The 21244-nt window shown below is 38.3% G+C and overlaps 1 protein-coding gene across 2 annotated transcripts in view; it reads right to left on the reverse strand.

Moving 5' to 3' along the window:
- Nucleotides 1-21244, reverse strand: part of POC1B (POC1 centriolar protein B) — a 107289-nt gene that overhangs the window by 37131 nt on the left and 48914 nt on the right. For both annotated transcript variants that reach the window (XM_082850515.1, XM_082850516.1), the window contains 4 exons: nt 19898-20031; nt 17743-17811; nt 16852-17004; nt 2065-2145 (listed from right to left, as the gene is read on the reverse strand). In XM_082850515.1, the coding sequence (XP_082706641.1) occupies nt 2065-2145; nt 16852-17004; nt 17743-17811; nt 19898-20031 (437 nt within the window). The remainder of the gene's footprint in view (nt 1-2064; nt 2146-16851; nt 17005-17742; nt 17812-19897; nt 20032-21244) is intronic.

Genomic DNA, 21244 nt, shown 5'->3' on the forward strand with positions numbered 1-21244 from the left:
GAAACCAATTTATAGCAAACAAGTTTTTGTTTTGTTTGTTTTATTTTTATGTAGCATCAAGCACACAACTCAAAGTAACAGTGGAGTCTTCCTTTTAATGCTTATGTGTGGGGCTGAACCATGGGAAATCACTGATATGTATTAGATCGTTTTTGCCTACAAAATGACAATATCATATAATTCACCCTAATAGTATCCCTTATGTGGGTAATAACTGTACTCTTCAGTCTTATTATTCTGCTTTGTAACACAACTGCAAATGTGTCACATGTTTATTATTAAAAATTGTCTTCCCTGTAGAGAACAGACTTGTGGTTGCCAAGGGGGAGGGGGGGAATGGACTGAGAGTTTGGCGTTAGCAGATGCAAACTATTACATATAGAATGGATACACAACAAGGTCCTACTATATAGCACAGGGAACTATATTCAATATCCTGAGATAAACCATAGTGGAAAAGAATATGAAAAAGAATTATATATATGTATAACTGAATTACTTTGCTGTACAGCAGACATTAACACAACATTGTAAATCAACTATACTTCAATTAAAAAAACAAAACAAGAATTGTCTTTTTGAAATCCCGCGTACCCTGTATTCCCGAGTTAGGGTTCTATAACATGGACACTTGACTTTGGCACTTCTGCATTACCATCCAGGGACAGACACCCTGCTATCGCTTGCTAGGTGGCACTTATGCCCACCTCCATAGCACACTACTGAGAACACATGGATTCCTCAGGTCATGAGGTTTTGCAAATTTCAAAGGGTAATGGCAGGGAGAGTGAGTCTCAAAGCTCTGATCAAAGATTTTTGATGATCTCTGATATCTTCTAGGCCAGAAACACCCAATTTTAGTCTACCAACTACCTCACAAGAAGGCAGCACATCTCAAAAACCACCTACCTTTTGCTCCTCTCACCAGTGGGGCAAAAACCCAACTCACCAGAATTTGTAAATTTCAACAGTGAGACTCTTGAGTAATTCATTGAACATAAGTATTGAGCACCTACTATAAGCTAAGCACTGTGGCAAGAATTCGATGTCTAGTTAATTTTTTTTTTTTTTTTTTTTTTTGCGGTACGCAGGCCTCTCACTGTTGTGGCCTCTCCCGTTGCAGAGCACTTGCTCCACGGCATGTGGGATCTTCCCGGACTAGGGCTCGAACCCGTGTCCCTTGCTTTGGCAGGCGAATTCTTGACCACTGCACCACCAGGGAAGTCCTCCCATTCATTCTTATAACTAGTTTTGCCCTGACTAGCAGAATTGATGGCAGAAATAATCTGCTTTGCAAAGATTAAGCAGACTCAAATTGAAATGCTAAAACTCTCAATTTTTGAAGTCTTTGGATACACTTAGTAAATAAATTATATGTATGAAATTTTTTAAAACAAAATTGCAAGTGTTAGAAATACTTCTTAATTTCTGGATTATCCTTCAAGAGAGACGAACAAAGGGAAATGATTGCTTTTCTTACACCTTCTAAGGAGACTAGACGTAAGTTTAGCACCTCTGAAAGGCAATTACCAAAGAAGGAAATCTGTTCTGTGACAGCAAGTGAAATGTCACATGGGTGGCACCTTAACGGGAGATGAGACGGTATGGATTCTACTGAGCTCAAGGTCCTCAAATTGAAGCTTTTCTAGAAATTGGTACTGCTCCCCCTTGTGGTTATTTAGACACATTGTAAATATGACTTTTGTACAAGGTTTTTTCTATGCTAAGGTGTTAGGCTATTTAGCCCATTTTTTATGTTCTCTCCCACACACTTTTTTTTTTTTTTTTTTTTTTTTGTGTGGTACACGGGCCTCTCACTGTTGTGGCCTCTCCCATTGCGGAGCAACAGGCTCCGGATGCACAGGCTCAGCGGCCATGGCTCACGGGCCCAGCTGCTCCGCGGCATGTGGGACTTTCCCAGACCGGGGCAAGAACCTGTGTCCCCTGCATCAGCAGGCAGACTCTCAACCACTGTGCCACCAGGGAAGCCCTCCCACACACTTTTTAAGGAAAATGGATTGTGCCAAACAATTAAATACCATTTAAATGCCAAAGAAAACTTACTGTGGTAGAATCAAAAGAAAGGATGTCCACAACAGGGGGAGTAGAGGTCTGCAAATCGACTACATCAAGCTTTGGATTAATCTGTATATATACATTAAAAAAAGCTAATATTAGATTTTTATACCATAGGAAAGTGGATGCCATTTCTAATAATCTAGAGGGTATTTCCTAATATATTCTAAAATGAAAATATCCATATATTAGCATGGATACAAAAATTTTAAATAAAATATTAGCCTATCAAATCTAACAATATATAAGAAAAGATCATTGTGAGCAAGTTGAATTTATCCCAGGAATAAAAAGTTGCTTTTACATTAGAAAATCAATGGGATTCACCTATTAAGGGATTTTAAAAATAAAATGAAATGACCCACCTCAAAAGATGCAGAAAAAAATCCTAGCCAGTTCAGTAAGACAAGAAAAGGAAATAAAAGCATTATGATGTAAGAATTAGAACAGAAGAAATAAAAATTGTCATTTATATATAATTATCTATAAAGAAATCCCAAAAGAATCTACTGCTGAATCATTAAAACTAAGAGAGTTTACTAGATCCAAAATTGATATACAAAGTCAATTACCTGTCTGTACTTCAGCACACAGAAAATGTAAATTTTTAAAAATCATAATTTATAATTCCATAGAAATTTTTAAATACATCAGGAAAAAACCCAAAAATGCATATGACCTTTAAAGAAAAAAAAAACTCATATAAAGACATTAAAGAAGTCTTTAAAAAATAGGAAGCAATCCGATAAAGAGTTCAGAAGCAAAGCCCTGTATATATGGAAAACAAATACAAAGGAAAAATGGTGCCACAAATCAATAGAGGAAGGATGACTTGTACCTAAGAAAACGGGCTCACTAAATAGATCCCTGCCTAATACTACATACAAAGATGAACAGCAGATAAATTATAAACCTAAATGGTATGTTAAAACTACAGAGTTAGTAGAAGTTAATGTGTAAGAATATCTTTCTGACCCAGGGTAGAGAAGAATATCTTAAAAGCTGCAAAAGTAAAACCATAAGGCAAAAACTAAATAAATTAAAAAAAAATTGATCCATCTGTTTGCCCCAAAACTAAGGATTTCTGTTTAACAATGGTTACCACAAAGTTAACAATCAGATAATGGAATAGGAGAAGATATTATATCTGAAACTGAAAAAGGACAAATACCTAAAATATATAAGAAAAACCTACAAATCAATGTGAAAAGAAGAGCAATCCTAAGGAAAAAATTATAGAAAACCTAACAGTTATCTAGAATATGAAGAGATTTTCAGAAACATTAGTAGTAATTAGAAAAGGGACGATTAAAGCAAAATACTGCTTAACACCTACAAGACTGCAAAAGCTAGAAAGCTCAATGATGCTGACATTGTTTAGAGCAACACTGTAATGGCAAAAACAGAAACAAACCACAGTCCTGCAGAAACTAACACAACATTGTAAATCAACTATATGTCAATAAACAGTAAATTAATTAGAAAAACAAACCACAATCAGAAATACCCACCTGTTTATCAACAGTAGAATAAATGTATAATCATGGGAATTACTACTGTAGTCAATTCACTGAAATCCTATACAGCTGTGAAAATGAATGAAATACAACTATGTGCAACAACATATGAATTCAGAATCCATGCACATGAATCTCAGGATTTTAATGCTAAATAAAGAAGGAGGCTATAGTAAAATATATGCAGTATGATTCCATTTATATAAAGTTTAAAACTATCCAAAATGAAAAAATATCTCGTTACTGATTCAATCATAAATAGTAAAATTTGAAAGAAAAGCAAGGGAATAATTAGAGTGGTGACTACTTCTGAGGGAGATTATTTCAGAATTCAAAAAAACAAAAAGGGAAAGAAACCACATGATCACCATTTATTTACTAAACATTATGAATACAAAGAAGTAAACAAAGGGCAAGAGAGATAGCAGAACTTGGTATCAAATAAATGCTACCAGCAAAAAGCATACTGATGAACCTCAAAGCAGAAACTGTTGACTGAGCACTTAGTGAGAAAGGCTTCCCGTGGAGGAAACAGAGCTTGTCATGGCTCCTTTAGAAAAGGTTTATAAAACAAAAGCAAAAAGAGAGACAGAGATGAGGTTACAAGCCTCCCTGAGCATAGAGGCAGAATGCTGACACGATACTGCTGCACAGGGCAGCGACAAGAGAGGGTGGCAAGGGTCAAATTGTGAGGGGTGAAGGAATTTGGGAAGGCACAGAAAAACTGGAAGCTAAAATGTGCTTTAGAAAGATCAATCTGACAGGAACATGTAGAGTATCAAGAATAAAGTAGGGGTTAACAGTGAGGACAACACTGCAACAGTCAGGGACTGTGGTAAGAGGAGTGGAATTATTTTAACAGCACTTATCAAGTTTGATGGGTACAGCTGTAGTTTTGGAAATATTAATAAGCATTTACATCTATCCAGCCACTTGTGTCAGAAGTAGAGGTGTATACTCCCAATAATCCCCACACTGCAGTAAAGAAGGAATTAGAACCATGTAGGACTATCTGCTTGGCCCACCAACACCTATGTTTCTTTCTGGCCATTCCACAGAGCAGAACGCACAACTTCTTCCTATCAGCTCCAGAGTCCAGAGTTGAGGCAAAGATAAGAAACTTGAGGCTGACTCGCTTTCCTTTTAATCTTGGGTGAGCTGTCCAGAAAGAGTGCTTGCAGACACATCATTCTCATTTATCTACTGCCACCTAGTGTGGATAAGAAATTGTTTACCAATGAAAAATACGATCTGGTTTTGCCATCTGAAACTGGAATTGCTCAAAAAACCACTAAATCACATGGAAATGGTCAGCATTTCTCATAGAGAAATCCTTGAGCTTCTACGAGCTGGGAAACTTTTGATGTAACAATATTTTACTGTATTGTACCACAGTTGCTGCCATATACATTAAATGGAGCAGGAAATTCTTACTAAGTAAAAGTTTACAGTCTTCTCTGCAAAGAAAATATGCTGAGGCAGTGACACTTACAGTTGAGTTCTTTGCAAGCTAACCTCCATGAATATTAACAGTACTATCTCTCCATTTTTATGAAAGGAAAGAACGCTTCAATAACTACAGTTGCCTTGAAATGGGGTTGGCTGCCTTATGAGAGGCTGAGTTCTCCATCACCAAACAAGGGATTCATGCATGAGGGAGGGTAGTATACACGACCTCACCAATACCATCCCACTCTGAGGTTCTGGTGTATCCATCATACTGAGGAGTCCATGAGCACAAACCCTGCTCTGACAAATTCTGAAGGGCAAGAAATATGCCCATCTTGTTCACTGTTGCACACTCTAAAGCTAGTACGATGTCCAATATCTGTTAACAGGATGAGATTAACTTTTTATTCTACTGAAGCACAGCATCAAAATAGTTAAAGGTACAGAATGGAACCAGAGTGACTGGGTTGGAATTCTCATCTTGTTACTTACTAGCTTTAAGATTTAATTCACAGACTAGGAACCAAGATGGCAGAGTAGAAGGACGTGCTCTCACTCCCTCTTGCGAGAACACCAGAATCACAACTAGCTGCTGGACAATCATCAACAGGAAGACACTGGAACTCACCAAAAAAGATACCCCACATCCAAAGACAAAGGAGAAGCCACAATGAGACGGTAGGAGGGGCGCAATCACAGTAACATCAAATCCCATAACTGGTGGGTGGGTGACTCACAGACTGGAGAACACTTATACCACAGAAGTCCACCCGCTGGAGTGAAGGTTCTGGGCCCCATGTCAGGTTTCCCAACCTGGGGGTCCGGCAATGGGAGGAGGAATTCCTAGAGAATCAGACTTTGAAGGCTAGTGGGATTTGACTGCAGGACTTCAACAGGACTGTGGGAAACAGAGACTCCACTCTTGGGGGACACACACAAAGTAGTGTGCACATCAGGACCCAGGGGAAGGAGCAGTGACCCCAGGGAAGACTGAACCAGACCTACCTGCTAGTGTTGGAGGGTCACCTGAAGAGGTGGGGGGTGGCTGTGGCTCACCATGGGGACAAGGACACTGGCAACAGAAGTTCTGGGAAGTACTGCTTAGCATGAGCCCTCCCAGAATCTGTCATTAGCACCACCAAAGAGCCCAGGTAGGCTCCAGTGTTGTGTTGCCTCAGGCCAAACAACCAACAGGGAGGGAACCCAGCCCCACCCATCAGCAGTCAAGCAGATTAAAGTTTTACTGAGCTCTGCCCACCAGAGCAACAGTCAGCTCCATCTACCACCAGTCCCTCCCATCAGGAAACTTGCACAAGCCTCATAGATAGCCTCATCCACCAGAGGGCAGACAGCAGAAGCAAGAAGAACTACTGTCCTACAGCCTGTGAAACGATAACCACATTCACAGAAAGAGAGACAAGATGAAAAGGCAGAGGGCTATGTACCAGATGAAGGAACAACATAACCCCCCAGAAAAACAACGAAATGAAGCAGAGATAGGCAACCGTCCACAAAAAGAATTCAGAATAATGATAGTGAAGATGATCCAGGACCTCAGGAAAAGAATGGAGGCAAAGATCGAGAAGATGCAAGAAATGTTTAACAAAGACCTAGAAGAATTAAAGAACAAACAGAGATGAACAATACAATAACTGAAATGAAAATTACACTACAATGAATCAATAGCAGAATAACTGAGGCAGAAGAACAGATGAGTGACCTGGAAGACAGAATGGTGGAATTCACTGATGTGGAACAGAATAAAGAAAAAAGAATGAAAAGAAATGAAGACAGCCTAAGAGACCTCTGGGACAACATTAAACTCAACAACATTCGCATTATAGGGGTCCCAGAAGGAGAAGAGAGAGAGAAAGGACCCGAAAAAATATTTGAAGAGATTACAGTCGAAAACTTCCTTAAAATGGGTAAGGAAATAGCCACCCAAGTCCAGGAAGCACAGAGAGTCCCATACAGGATAAACTCAAGGAGAAACACGCTGAGACACATAGTAATCAAACTGGCAAAAATTAAAGACAAAGAAAAATTATTGAAAGCAGCAAGGGAAAAATGACAAATACCATAGAAGGGAACTTCCATAAGGTTAACAGCTGATTTCTCAGCAGAAACTACAAGCCACAGGAGAGTGCCATGATATACTTAAAGTGATGAAAGGGAAGAACCTACAACCAAGGTTACTCTACCCAACAAGGACCTCTTTCATATTAGATGCAGAAATCAAAAGCTATACAGAGAAGCAAAAGCTAAAAGAATTCATCATCACCAAACCAGCTCCACAACAAATGCTAAAGGAACTTCTCTAAGTGGGAAACACAAGAGAACAAAAGGACCTACAAAAGCAAACCCAAAACAATTAAGAAAATGGTCATAGGAACATACATATTGATAATTACCTTAAACGTGAATGGATTAAATGCTCCAACCAAAAGAGACAGGCTTGCCGAATGGATAGAAAAACAAGACCCATCTATGTGCTGTCTACAAGAGACCCACATAAGACCTAGGGACATATACAGACTGAAAGTGAGGGGATGGAAAAAGATATTCCATGCAAATGGAAGTCAAAAGAAAGCTGGAGTAGCAATACTCATATCAAATAAAATAGACTTTAAAATAAAGAATGTTACAAGAGACAAGGAAGGACACTACATAATGATCAAGGGATCAATCCAAGAAGAAGATATAACAATTATAAATATATATGCACTCAACATAGGAGCACCTCAATACATAAGGCAACTGCTAACAGCTGTAAAAGAGGAAATCAACAGTAACACAATAACTGTGGGGGACTTTAACACCTCACTTACATCAATGGACAGATCATCCAAAATGAAAATAAATAAGGAAACACAAGCTTTAAATGACACAATAGACCAGATAGATTTAATTGATATTTATAGGACATTCCATCCAAAAACAGCAGATTACACTTTCTTCTCAAGTGCGCACGGAACATTCTCCAGGATAGATCACATCTTGGGTCACAAATCAAGCCTCAGTAGATTTAAGAAAACTGAAATCATATCAAGCATCTTTTCTGACCACAACGCTATGAGATTAGAAATCAATTACAGGGAAAAAAACGTAAAACACACACACACGGAGGCTAAACAATACGTTACTAAATAACCAAGAGATCACTGAAGAAATCAAAGAGGAAATCAAAAAATACCTAGAGACAAATGACAATGAAAACACGATGATCCAAAACCTATGGGATGCAGCAAAGCAGTTCTAAGAGGGAAGTAGCTTTATAGCTATACAAGCCTACCTCAAGAAACAAGAATAACCTCAAATAAACAATCTAATGTTACACCTAAAGGAACTAGAGAAAGAACAAACAAAACCCTAAGTTAGCAGAAGGAAAGAAATCATAAAGATCAGAGCAGAAATAAATGAAATAGAAACAAAGAAAACAATAGCAAAGATCAATAAAACTAAAAGCTGGTTCTTTGAGAAGATAAATAAAATTGATAAACCATTAGCCAGACTCATCAAGAAAAAGAGGGAGAGGACTCACATCAATAAAATTAGAAATGAAAAAGAAGAAGTTACAACAGACACCACAGAAATACAAAGCATCCTAAGAGACTAAGAGACTACTACAAGCAACTCTATGCCAATAAAAGGGACAACCTGGAAGAAATGGACATATTCCTAGAAAGGTATAACTTTCCAAGACTGAACCAGGAAGAAATAGAAAATATGAACAGAACAATCACAAGTAATGAAATTGAAACTGTGATTAAAAATCTTCAAAGAAACAAAAGTCCAGGACCAGATGGCTTCACAGGTGAATTCTATCAAACATTTAGAGCAGAGCTAACACCTGTCCTTCTCAAACTCTTCCAACAAATTGGAGAGGAAGGAGCATTCCCTAATTCATTCTATGAGGCCACCATCACCCTGATACCAAAACCAGACAAAGATACTACAAAAAAAGAAAATTACAGACCAATATCATTGATGAATATAGATGCAAAAATCCTCAACAAAATACTAGCAAACAGAATTCAACAACACATTAAAAGGATCATACACCATGATCAAGTGGGATTTATCCCAGGGATGCAAGGATTCTTCAAAATATGCAAATCAATCAACATGATACACCATATTAACAAATTGAAGAATAAAAAGCATATGATCATCTCAATAGATGCAGAAAAAGCTTTTGACAAAATTCAACACCCATTTATGATAAAAAGTCCTCAGAAAGTGGGCATAGAGGGAACCTACCTCAACACAGTAAAGGCCATGTACGACAAACCCACAGCAAACATCATTCTCAATGGTGAAAAACTGCAAGCCTTTCCTCTAAGATCAGGAACATGACAAGGATGTCCACTCTCACCACTATTATTCAACATAGTTTTGGAAGTTCTAGACACGGCAATCAGAGGAGAAAAAGAGATAAAAGGAATACAAATTGGAAAAGAAGAAGTCAAACTGTCACTCTTTGCAGATGACATGATACTATACATAGAGAATCCTAAAGATCCCACCAGAAAACTACTAGAGCTAATCAATGACTTTGGTAAAGTTGCAGGATACAAAATTAATGCACAGAAATCTCTTGCATTTCTATACACTAATGATGAAAAATCTGAAAGAGAAATTAAGGAAACACTCCCATTTACCACTGCAACAAAAAGAATAAAATACCTAGGAATAAACCTACCTAGGGAGACAAAAGACCTGTATGCAGAAAACTGTAAGACACTGATGAAAGAAATTAAAGATGATACCAACAGATGGAGAGATATACCATGTTCTTGGATTGAAAGGATCAATACTGTGAAAATGATTCTACTACCCAAAGCAATCTACAGATTCAATGCAATCCCTATCAAATTACCAATGGCATGTTTTAGGGAACTAGGAAAAAAATCTTAAAATTTGTATGGAGACACAAAAGACCCTGAAAAGCGAAAGCAGTCTTGAGGGAAAAAAAACGGAGCTTCAGGAATCAGACTCCCTGACTTCAGACTATGCTACAAAGCTACAGTAATCAAGACAATATGGTACTGGCACAAAAACAGAAACATAGATCAATGGAACAAGATAGAAAGCTCAGAGATAAACCCACGTACCTATGGTCAATGAATCTACGACAAAGGAGGCAAGGATATACAATGGAGAAAAGACAGTCTCTTCAATAAATGGTGCTGGGAAAACTGGACAGCTACATGTGAAAGAATGAAATTGGAACACTCCCTAATACCATCCACAAAAATAAACTCAAAATGGATTAGAGACCTAAATGTAAGACCGGACACTATAAAACTCTTAGAGGAAAATATAGGAAGAACACTCTTTGACATAAATCACAGCAAGATCTTTTGTGATCCACCTCGTAGAGTAATGAAATAAAAACAAAAATAAACAAATGGGACCTAATGAAACTTCAAAGTTTTTGCACAGCAAAGGAAACCACAAACAAGACGAAAAGACAACCCTCAGAATGGGAGAAAATATTTGCAAACGAAGCAACAGACAAAGGATTAATCTCCAAAATATACAAACAGCTCATGCAGCTCAATATTAAAACAACAAACAACCCAATCCAAAAATGGGCAGAAGACCTAAATAGTCATTTCTCCAAAGACATACAGATGGCCAAGAAACACATGAAAAGCTGCTCAACGTCACTAATTATTAGAGAAATACAAATCAAAACTACAATGAGGTATCTATCACCTCATACCAGTTAGAATGGGCGTCATCAGAAAATCTACAAACAACAAATGCTGGAGAGGGTGTGGAGAAAAGGGAACCCTCTTGCACTGTTGGTGGCAATGTAAATTGATACAGCAACTATGGAGAACAGTATGGAGGTTCCTTAAAAAACTAAAAATAGAATTACCATATGATCCAGCAATCCCACTACTGGGCATATACCCAGAGAAAACCATCATTCAAAAAGACACATGCACCCCAATGTTTATTGCAGCACTATTTACAGTAGCCAGGTCATGGAAGCAACCTAAATGCCCATCGACAGACGAATGGATAAAGAAGATGTGGCACATATATACAATGGAATATTACTCAGCCATAAAAAGGAAAGAAATTGGGTCATTTGTTGAGACATAGATGTATCTAGAGACTGTCATACAGAGTGAAATAAGTCAGAAAGAGAAAAACAAATATCGTATATTAACGCATGTATGTGGAACCTAGAAAAATGGTACAGATGAACTGGTTTGCAGGGCAGAAGTTGAGACACAGATGTAGAGAACAAACATGGAAACCAAGGAGCGAAAGCCACAGGGTGGTGGTGGTGGTGGTGTGATGAATTGGGAGATTGGGATTGACATGTATACACTGATGTGTATAAAACTGATGACTAATAAGAACCTGCTGGGCTTCACTGGTGGCGCAGTGGTTGAGAGTCCGCCTGCCCATGCAGAGTACACGGGTTCGTGCCCTGGTCCGGGAAGATCCCACATGCCATGGAGCGGCTGGGCCCGTGATCCATGGCCGCTGAGCCTGCGCGTCTGGAGCCTGTGCTCCACAACGGGAGAGGCCGCAACAGTGAGAGGCCCGTGTACCGCAAAAAAAAAAACAAGAAAAAAAAGAAAAAGAACCTGCTGTATTAAAAAAAAATTAATTAAATAAAATTTAAAAATTAAAAAAAAGATTTAATTCACATGTGCCTCAATTTCTCATGGGATAAAAATGGTGCTTGCTTTATAGAGTTTTAAGGAAGATTTAATGACAATTTGTGTAAGGCTATTAGAAAAATGTTGCATGTGTTAGATATTATTACTGCTATTATTATTATGTAATCTCTGAAGAACAGTTTTTGAGGTCCAAAACAGTGTAGACATATAGCACAGCTAGAACTAAATTACAAAACTGATAGAGGAGTGGTCATTTTTTAAATCATAAATCATAATGTTTCAACCTTAATAGAAGGTTGAGATAAAACCCAATCTCAGACTCCAAGACTTAAAATTGATCACTTGTAGTTTTGAACTATGAATCGTGGCCAGACTACCATAAAATATCATTATACAAATATTTGGTTAAGTTAAAGGAAGTTTTCCTTCCTGATCAATGTCGTACAGAATTTCCTATGCAATGTGTAGATTAAGGTAATCTCAAGTGGCCATTACAAAATTAGAAGTCATCAAAACAATTATTTTATTAACAAATTCTTTTTAACAAACTAACCATTATCCCTTCCTACAATATTCGGCAACTCTCCTAGCATAGCTATTTTGATGCCTTTCTGTCACCAAGATCTACCACCATCCCTTAGAATGGCTCTATGTCTTCCCATCAAAATATGCAAAAGGGTAGGGAACTGCTTGGGAGAAAAGTGTCAGGCACACGCATTAAGTTAGTTCCTCCTTCAAGAAGGAAAGTTTGGTTTTGTCTGGGCGGCTGGACTAGGCAGTCCAGCTCGTGACAGTCTGAAGAAGACAAAGTCAGCACAAATTCGTGATGTGTCATTGAGCAATGCAGGCAGGGTTAAGATAACTTGTTTTAAAAGTGGGCTTCTTTCCCACCAAAAAAAGCAAGAAGTTGTTCTTATGTTTTAATTAAGACAGAGTGCCCAGGCCAGGAGCGTTACAAAGGCTCCGCAGTTAGATGAGCAGAAAGGACAGAGGAGGGGTCTGACACAGCAAGGGAAAGGATTTCATGCTTCCTGCCTTCTTTCATGTGGCCTTCTTCTCTCATTTTTTCTAAAAGCAATCTGGCTATCACCCTCTCTATCTGTGTAGGAATTAGTAATTTATATCTGTAGTCAGCTGGTACCCAAGGTCTAAGACTCCACAGGATTCCCCACCTTCAAACAAGTGATGACTTTAAGGCTGACAAATGGATGGCTTTTGCAAAAGGCCAAATAATTTCACCCAGAAGACTGAGATTATATGCGATTCAAATGAGCCTCACAGAAAACACAATAAAATACAAATCATAGGAAAGCTATGTTACTTCAAACTCAGAAATGAAGCATTCATGGTTACTGCAAAAAGAGAAAGCTGGGGAAATTAGATTATTTAGATGCCATTTATTTCACATCTTCTAATAATACATTTTTATTCCTTTAGTCAGGAATTCTGACCTCAAAAAAAAAAAAAGTTTAGCGCTTCCCTGGTGGCGCAGTGGTTGGGAGTCCGCCTGCCGACGCAGGGGACACAGGTTCGTGCCCCGGTCCGGGAAGATCCCACATGCCGCGGAGCGGCTGGGCCTGTGAGCCGTGGCCACTGAGCCTGCGCGTCCGGAGCCTGTGCTCCGCAACGGGAGAGGCCATAACAGTGAGAAGCTGGCGTATCGGAAAAAAAAAAAAAGGTTTACTAGTTTCCAAATATTTCCAAAGTAACATATGTAAGCTGACCTTGCCTAAAGCTTTGAAAAAAAAAATCTAATCCATCAAATTTAGTATTTCAAAGTAAAATTTGCTAATCTTAAATGAGCACAGTACAACTTCTGATTCATACTATTCTAAATGACATTTAAAAATTTATAGTCTTTTGGCTCTATGAGGGATTCACAGACATTACTTTAAAAAATAATTTGATATTTAATAATTATTTATTCATAATATTAAAGATGTTCTCTGTCCAGAAAACTTTACACCCTTGCTTTATTATAAGAGATTTTAAGGGGAAAAAAAATGAACAGTTGGTTGTTCATATGCAGAATTGTATATCATAAAATCTCTGGCATTTCATATCACAAAATCTGAATTTTGACAAACATTAAGTCATACTGTATACTTAATTTAAGCAGATAATAAATGTAAAGTGCCCAGGTAGTAACTGATATTTAATAAATGTTCAATACTCTCTATTACGTACTGGCATCTAGTAAGAACTAAGCCTTTTGGTAAATATGAAAAATAAAAATAGTAAGTAGAGTTGTAGAGAATATCTACGTGCACAATCTGTATACTCTCCCGGGACATTTCTCTCATCACTGTCCTGTATACAAACCATATTTAGAGTGGTAAATCATAATTACTTGTTTACGCTTAGGGAGACAGAGCATTGGTTCCCCCAATCATCTTCTGTAACTAAGATAAGGGAAAGAAATGGATAATGACTCTTTATGAATTGGTCTCTGATCCCCTAGGATTAGAAACTGACATTCACTTTCTCAGAAGTGCCATTTTCTAAAATTTTTGTGGTAGATAAATGATAGATACTACAGTTGCTACTATAAGTTTATTTCAGTCCCCATTCAGTGAGTATGTATGAGTGTGTACAGATAATTTAAACTGTACACAGAGGCTGACTTTCTTAAGGCAACAAACGTAATTCAGTCACAGTGTTCAAGATTCTGTATACTGTAACTGAGGTGTAACTCCAAGATGAAAAGCCAGTTTTTAATAGATTTTTTAAGGGTATATGTGAAAAATATGGGTTGAGAGTGGCTCTGCATGCCCTGGGTCATCTTGACCTAGCCATAGAAAGCAACCCAGCTGGTTTTACTGCTTTCTGGCTCCACTGTCAGAGAAGAGCTACTTAGAGAACTTGTTGACACTTTAAAGGAAGCCTAGGGCTTCCCTGGTGGCGCAGTGGTTGAGAGTCCGCCTGCCAATGCAGGGGACACGGGTTCGTGCCCCAGTCTGGGAGGATCCCACATGTTGCGGAGCGGCTGGGCCCGTGAGCCGTGGCCGCTGGGCCTGTGCGTCCGGAGCCTGTGCTCTGCAACGGGAGAGGCCACAGCGGTGAGAGACCCACGTACCGCAAAAAAAAAAAAAAAAGAAAGTCTAGCACTCTTAAGTGAGCTGGGGCTGAGAATAAATCACAGAGAAAATGGCTTGAATCCTCAGTGCTGAGGCAGTGTGATGTCATGGAAGTATAAATGAATTAGGAGTAAGGAGACCTGGGCTCAGCCTGCAGCTCTGTCACCTACCACACTGGAAAGGTAGGTGGCTAAGCGGATGAGAGGGCAGCAGCAATGTTGCTGATCAGGCCCAGCTAAGCTACAGAAATACTAGAATAAAAAACACCAAGAGTCAATAAAACCAGCTTAGGTAAAACAAGAAAAGAAAACTCAAGTTAAAATATATTTCACATATATTTGATGTGAACGCATGGGATCACAGGGGATCAACAAATGCATCCATAATTGCAGAAACTGAAACAAAAATGTGGTGAACCACAAATTACACTACATTCTTTCTTTCAAAGAAATGAAAGAGGGGGAAATGATAATACAATAAGTGGCATGAAGATGTAGTAAAGCACAATGGTAAACACTTTAGTTAGAAGGTCTGGAAAGATGGTCGGAAGTTGGAGAGGACAAAAATTATAGCAAAGAACTGAAAATAAACACTACCATTGAAAAACAAGGAAAGAAATCCCCAAAATGTGGCTAGATTAAACAAAATCTAAAAAACAGTCTAAAAGAATTAGAAGTTTTAAAAACTTAAATTTATGCATGCGGGCACATGCACACACCCATACACAAAACCTGAGACTAAAAGAAATACCTGAGGTAAGAGAAAAGGCTAAGACCAAGGAAACCAAAACTAAAGAACTGACACGGGGGCTTCCCTGGTGGCGCAGTGGTTGAGAGGCCGCCTGCCGATGCAGGGGACGCGGGTTCGTGCCCCGGTCCGGGAGGATCCCACATGCCGCGGGGCGGCTGGACCCGTGAGCCATGGCCGCTGAGCGCCTGCGGGTCCGGAGCCTGTGCTCCGCGATGGGAGAGGCCACGGCAGTGAGAGGCCCGCGTACCACCAAAAAAAAAAAAAAAAAAAAAAAAAAAAAAAAAAAAAAGAACTGACACGGGGTAAGGAAGCCAGAGACCACAGAAGGGGGTCTGGAACTACAGCATGAATAACAAGCAGGAGGTGGCTGTGAACTGCCACTCAGGAATAATATCTTAAGAATTTTTAAACATCTACTTGAAAAGCAAAGAAAGACTCTGCCAGTGATTGGAAAAAAAATTCAGATGAACAGATAATAGTAATTCCTGGTATCTGCTCTTTCTGAGAGAAAAAACAACTTAAGAAGAATCATGCAATGGGAATTCCCTGGCAGTCCAGTGGTTAGGATTCGGCGCTTTCACTGCTGTGGACCCGGGTTCAATCCCTGTTTGGGGAACGAAGATCCCACAAGCCAGCAAAAAAAAAAAAAAAAAAAAAAGAATCATGCAAAATGGAAAGAAATAGACTAATACCAGCAAAGTACCCAGCAAAGACGGAACTTTTTTCTTTGAAGAGAGTAGAACATTTAAATCTATAGGACCTAAGGGAACTTGCCAACAAAAATTTACAGCTAAACAGATAATTATATACTTGAAAATATATGTTGGCAAACAGTAAAATGGTCTCAACTATTAGGTTTAATGCTTAAGTCTCTTCTTTTTACTGTTCATAAGACCTTTTATTTTATTTTTTATTGTAAAAGGGCTTCAAGATACCTATTTCAATAACTGCTCTAAAAATTCTTGCCCTTCAGCCCTGTTCTCTTGACAGCCATCACATGAGCTCCCTAAACGTGCCTAGAATATGAAGCCAGCTCAGACTTTACAGTCATCAGAGGTCTTAGATTTGATTCCTCATTTCCATTATTATTAACACAATTTTTAAGTTTTATTTCTAAATCTTCAAGAAGCAAATATGAGAGGCTTTAGTACTATTACACACTACCTTATTTACAGTTTTATTTTATTAGTGAAAATAATTGTTTCTTGAAGTGCTGCTGTTTTAAAGCAGGACTAGGTTTCATCTAATTAAGTATAATTTCAAGCATCTAGTTGACCAACAGCCCCAAAGTGTACACTTAACAAATGGTAGGGCAAATATGCACAAAGTACTCACTTCAACAGTTTCAATTTTTCCCTCCCGGGGATGTGGTGTCCTTGGGTAGATATCGAGAAGATGTGGTGGTGAATCAAAGTGTAATCTTTTGAGGTTTCTTTTAATAACGTCTTTACAATTCAGTTCATCAAAGTTAGTCTTCCACAATAAGACCTATACAAATTAATCAGGTTGGTAGTTATTGACTTGCATGTACAAGCAGTAGAAGTAAATTTTTAAAAAAATGAATATATAGAATTGTCTCTCAAAATAGTCAGGAAGGCTAGATATATATTCTGACAACACTACATCTCAACACTTTTTTTTTTAAAAGGGTGATAGGGAGAGATTTAGCATTTCAAATTGCCTTTATGTCCAGTTTAAAATTCATATTAAGAAAATAACTTATTATCTTAAAATCCTCTTTTACTTTTCCCAAAGCCCAAAATCATGTTTTTGGCTTTACTGTCCACCTTATTCAATAAATCTGGCTCTGAATGACTTTTGGTCATTTCAAATAAATGCAGATTTGCTATACAAACAATTTAATTTTACCATCCTCAAGGAGCTTAATCAACATTTGAAAAACAAGGCATACAGACAATAGATTAAGCAATAATTCAAGTGAAAGGGCCACACCAATATTAGGTATTCAGTAAGTGTCAGTTTTATGTATTATAATTAAGTGTAAAGATGAGCAAAAGAAAATAACTGCTATTTGAGTTCCAAAAACTATCAGAACTGGAAGTATTTCAGCTATGAGATAGCAGACTTCCTGGCACTAAATTAAAATATAAACTCATTGATAATCATCTTAACATATACAAACTAGCTGGTTGTAAAAATCTTAGCTGAGGTCTCAGATTCCATTCCCCTAACCAAATCAAAGAGGGAGCCGAGAGATTTACAAACCTGTGCATCTGCACCTCCTGATGTAAACAGCTCTCCACCTTTTGAAAATGTAACAGTGAAGACAGGCCCCTAAGAAATAAAGGGAGATAAAAGAAAAACTTACTTGGTAATGTGTTCTCATGGCCAAGAAGGCCGTGAGTATTAATTTTTCATCCTAACTTGTGCAGACTATTTATGCAATGTCTTGAGAACATATCCAGCTGTTAGTAACTTATGCAGGCAAAGAGAATCAAAGAATCAACCCAATTACATTAAAACATCTATAAATGATACTAAGTGAAAAAAGAGATGCTAATAAAAATGAGAAAATACACTCTTCTCCCCTTTAAAGAAAAGCTTGTGCATAGGTAAGTTAGTAAGAATTTCTGTTAAGATTTTCTGGCTTTGGATTCTTTATTCAACAAATCACTAGCAGAAACTGAATGATAATTCTGTAGGTGATGGCAATGAGGCTGCATGAACAAAGCTTATTTCCTGACCACAACAGGCTTCACTGAGTTCTCCCTTCATGTGGGCAATATTGAGCCACTCAAAGTTTTAAGAGCAGGACATGGATAGAAGAGCTGTGATTGATGAAAATTGATATCATGATTGTGAGAATGATGAGTTGGAGTCAGAACACATGGTTGCAGGGCAGTTAGGAAGTTACTGCAATTATCTAGGTGAGAGGTAACAGGAACACGAAATGGAGTAATGGCTGTGGAGCTGGACAAGACTATACCTGGCACAGTCACAACATGACCTCTAGGTCAATTTTCAGTCAAGATAAGAGTAAATCTTCCTCATTTCAAAAATATTCATATACTGTTTGTTTTTAATATGTCCTTAATCTATGCAAGAAAACCTTGGGGGAAAAACATCTTATATTTTTCAAGTAGACCATCCCACAGACTCAGGTTATTATAGCATCATAAACACCTTCACCTCCAGACTGTGAAATATTCCATATTCATGTGTAGTGCTTTTCTCCTAAATTATTTTATTTATCTTTTTTCTATTACTCTGTCCTTCTTCCATGGATATTTTAATCTTTGGCCACTTTTATTTGTTGTTCATCCAGCCTAAATCCATGGGTACACATATATCTGAGCTGGTTAGTGTCTATTTCTGCTTCACTCTAACACAGCTGCAGAACAAATGATAAAGCAAGCAGGAAGTCCGGCAGGATACATGAAGGCAGAAAAAAACACTTCTCCCTTAGACCACAAAACTCATCTATTTCTGGATATAAATAACTTATACTTGGTTAAAAGGAAGTACCTAGTACATCTTATTAAAAAAAAAAAGAGGATGCATTCTAAAAAATTTAGAGAAGTTTGAATATTTACCCAGAAAGGAAAGATAGTTTCTACACTTAAAAAGTTTTTCTTTAGTACATTATATACTAGTGTATATGTGTGTTTGTGTGTGTGTGTGTGACTGAATAGGCTCAATAGATAGCACCCCACTTCCCCACTGGGTTCCTAAAACAATTGAAAAATAAGACAAAAGAAATATTATCTTTCTTACTGATGAAGGCTTATAAAGAGAAAATGTAGCTTTATCTGTGGGCAACTGGGCTTTCTAGAACTGAATCCCAGAATGAGTCAGATTTGAGTACCCAGTCACAGGCAAGGCTGGACAAGGGCAGGCCTCCCCACAAGAAATATCAGAGGAAAACCATACAGACAGGCACAGGCTCCCAAGAGTAGAAGGCATTGGGCTCGACTTGTCAAATTTCTCCTTCTAAACTCGCCAATCAGATTAGTGAAAGGAGAGAGTGAGGGGGTGTGGAGGCTAAGAGGGTCAAAGCTAGTGGGACAGCCTCCACATGAGGGGAAAGATCAGAAGTAAGAAAAACATGTATCCATCACCATTTAACCAGTCAAACCTATACTACATACTGAGGAAGATAGCAGTAAAGGATTAAGTTAATGTCCACTGAAAGATACACATTGATTTTGACATGAATTACAATAAATAATATTTATTTAAAGATAAAAAATATTATTTATTTTAAAATAAAAAACACAGCCTTGGAAGCAAAAAAAAACAAAACACATTGTGGTAGCAGCAATGTGTGCTACACTTGGAAAAATAATAAAGCCATATAATAAAATGGATCAAAACTTTTAAAGATATATTATTTAAGAAGTAAAAATCTTACTGTTCATACCGTATGTCCTTGAAGTGTATATATAAGCCTTCCTTCTAAGAGGTCCAGAATCTTAAGCATACCATCTGAAGAAGCAGTGATGAGATAGTTACCCGAAGGATGGAATGACACACAATTAACTCCACCGCTGTGAACTGATTTGTAGAAAATTAAAGCAAAAAGTTCAGAGAATAATTCTTAATTCTAGAGATGCCCCTTTACCCTATTAGCAATACCAGGCTGAAAGAATCAATTCGGGGCAATGTCTCCACAGCAACCAAAATCCCACATAGCTCATGACACAGAATAGCTTTACAAATGAGAGTGAGTCATGGGAGAATGATCTTAATAGACACATAACTATAAAATCTTCAGATATATTACCAATATAAGCAACCACTGATTACCACCAGCTCACATAAGGTATACATCTTAGCCTTAAACTAAATTTAATTACCAGTTAGTTGCTTGGGTCAAGGGGTGAAGTGTATGGAGATATATGTGGAGAAGGGCAGTCTTGCCAGCTTGAGAATTCATTTCTGGACAACCTCCTTCCAATAGGAGGCAGCATAACACAGCGATCAAAAGTTTGTTCATCACTGTATTTTATAAAAATGTACTTCATAAACAGAAAGTCCCATGTCAGTTCTATCAATATTTTAGCAAGTAACTTAGCCCCTTTAAGCCTCAGTTTCCTTATCTTTAAAGTGGTGGTAATAGTAATACGTCTTAGGGCTGTTGTGAGGATTTAGCACAGTGTCTGCTACATTATAGTTATTAAGAAAGGGAAATGTGGGGCTTCCCTGGTGGTGCAGTGGTTGAGAGTCCGCCTGCCAATGCAGGGGACACAGGTTCGTGCTCCGGTCCGGGAGGATCCCACATGCCACAGAGTGGCTCGGCCCGTGAGCCATGGCCGCTGAGCCTGCGCGTCCGGAGCCTGTGCTCCACAACGGGAGAGGCCACAACAGGGAGAGGCCCACGTACCGCAAAAAAAAAACAAACAAAAACCTCCCTCCAAAAAAGAAAGGGAAATGTGGATTTAATATAAATCTAATATACACTAAGAAATCAATTCATTTCTCTTTTAACTTCAATATATGGGCACAGTAGGATGTTGTTTTCTACCAGTTATAACACCTATCTGTGCTCAGGTATCTCCTTCTGAGTCAATTTCTATCCTGGATTCTTTTTTTTTGCGGTACACGGACCTCTCACTGTTGTGGCCTCTCCCGTTGTGGAGCACAGGCTCCGGACGTGCAGGCTCAGCGGCCATGGCTTACGGGCCCAGCCGCTCCACGCTACGTGGGATCTTCCAGGACCAGGGCACAAACCTGTGTCCACTCCATCGGCAGGCGGACTCTCAACCAC

Source organism: Leucopleurus acutus (assembly GCF_964270905.1).
Source record: "Leucopleurus acutus genome assembly, chromosome: 11".
Classification (NCBI taxonomy): domain Eukaryota; kingdom Metazoa; phylum Chordata; class Mammalia; order Artiodactyla; family Delphinidae; genus Leucopleurus; species Leucopleurus acutus.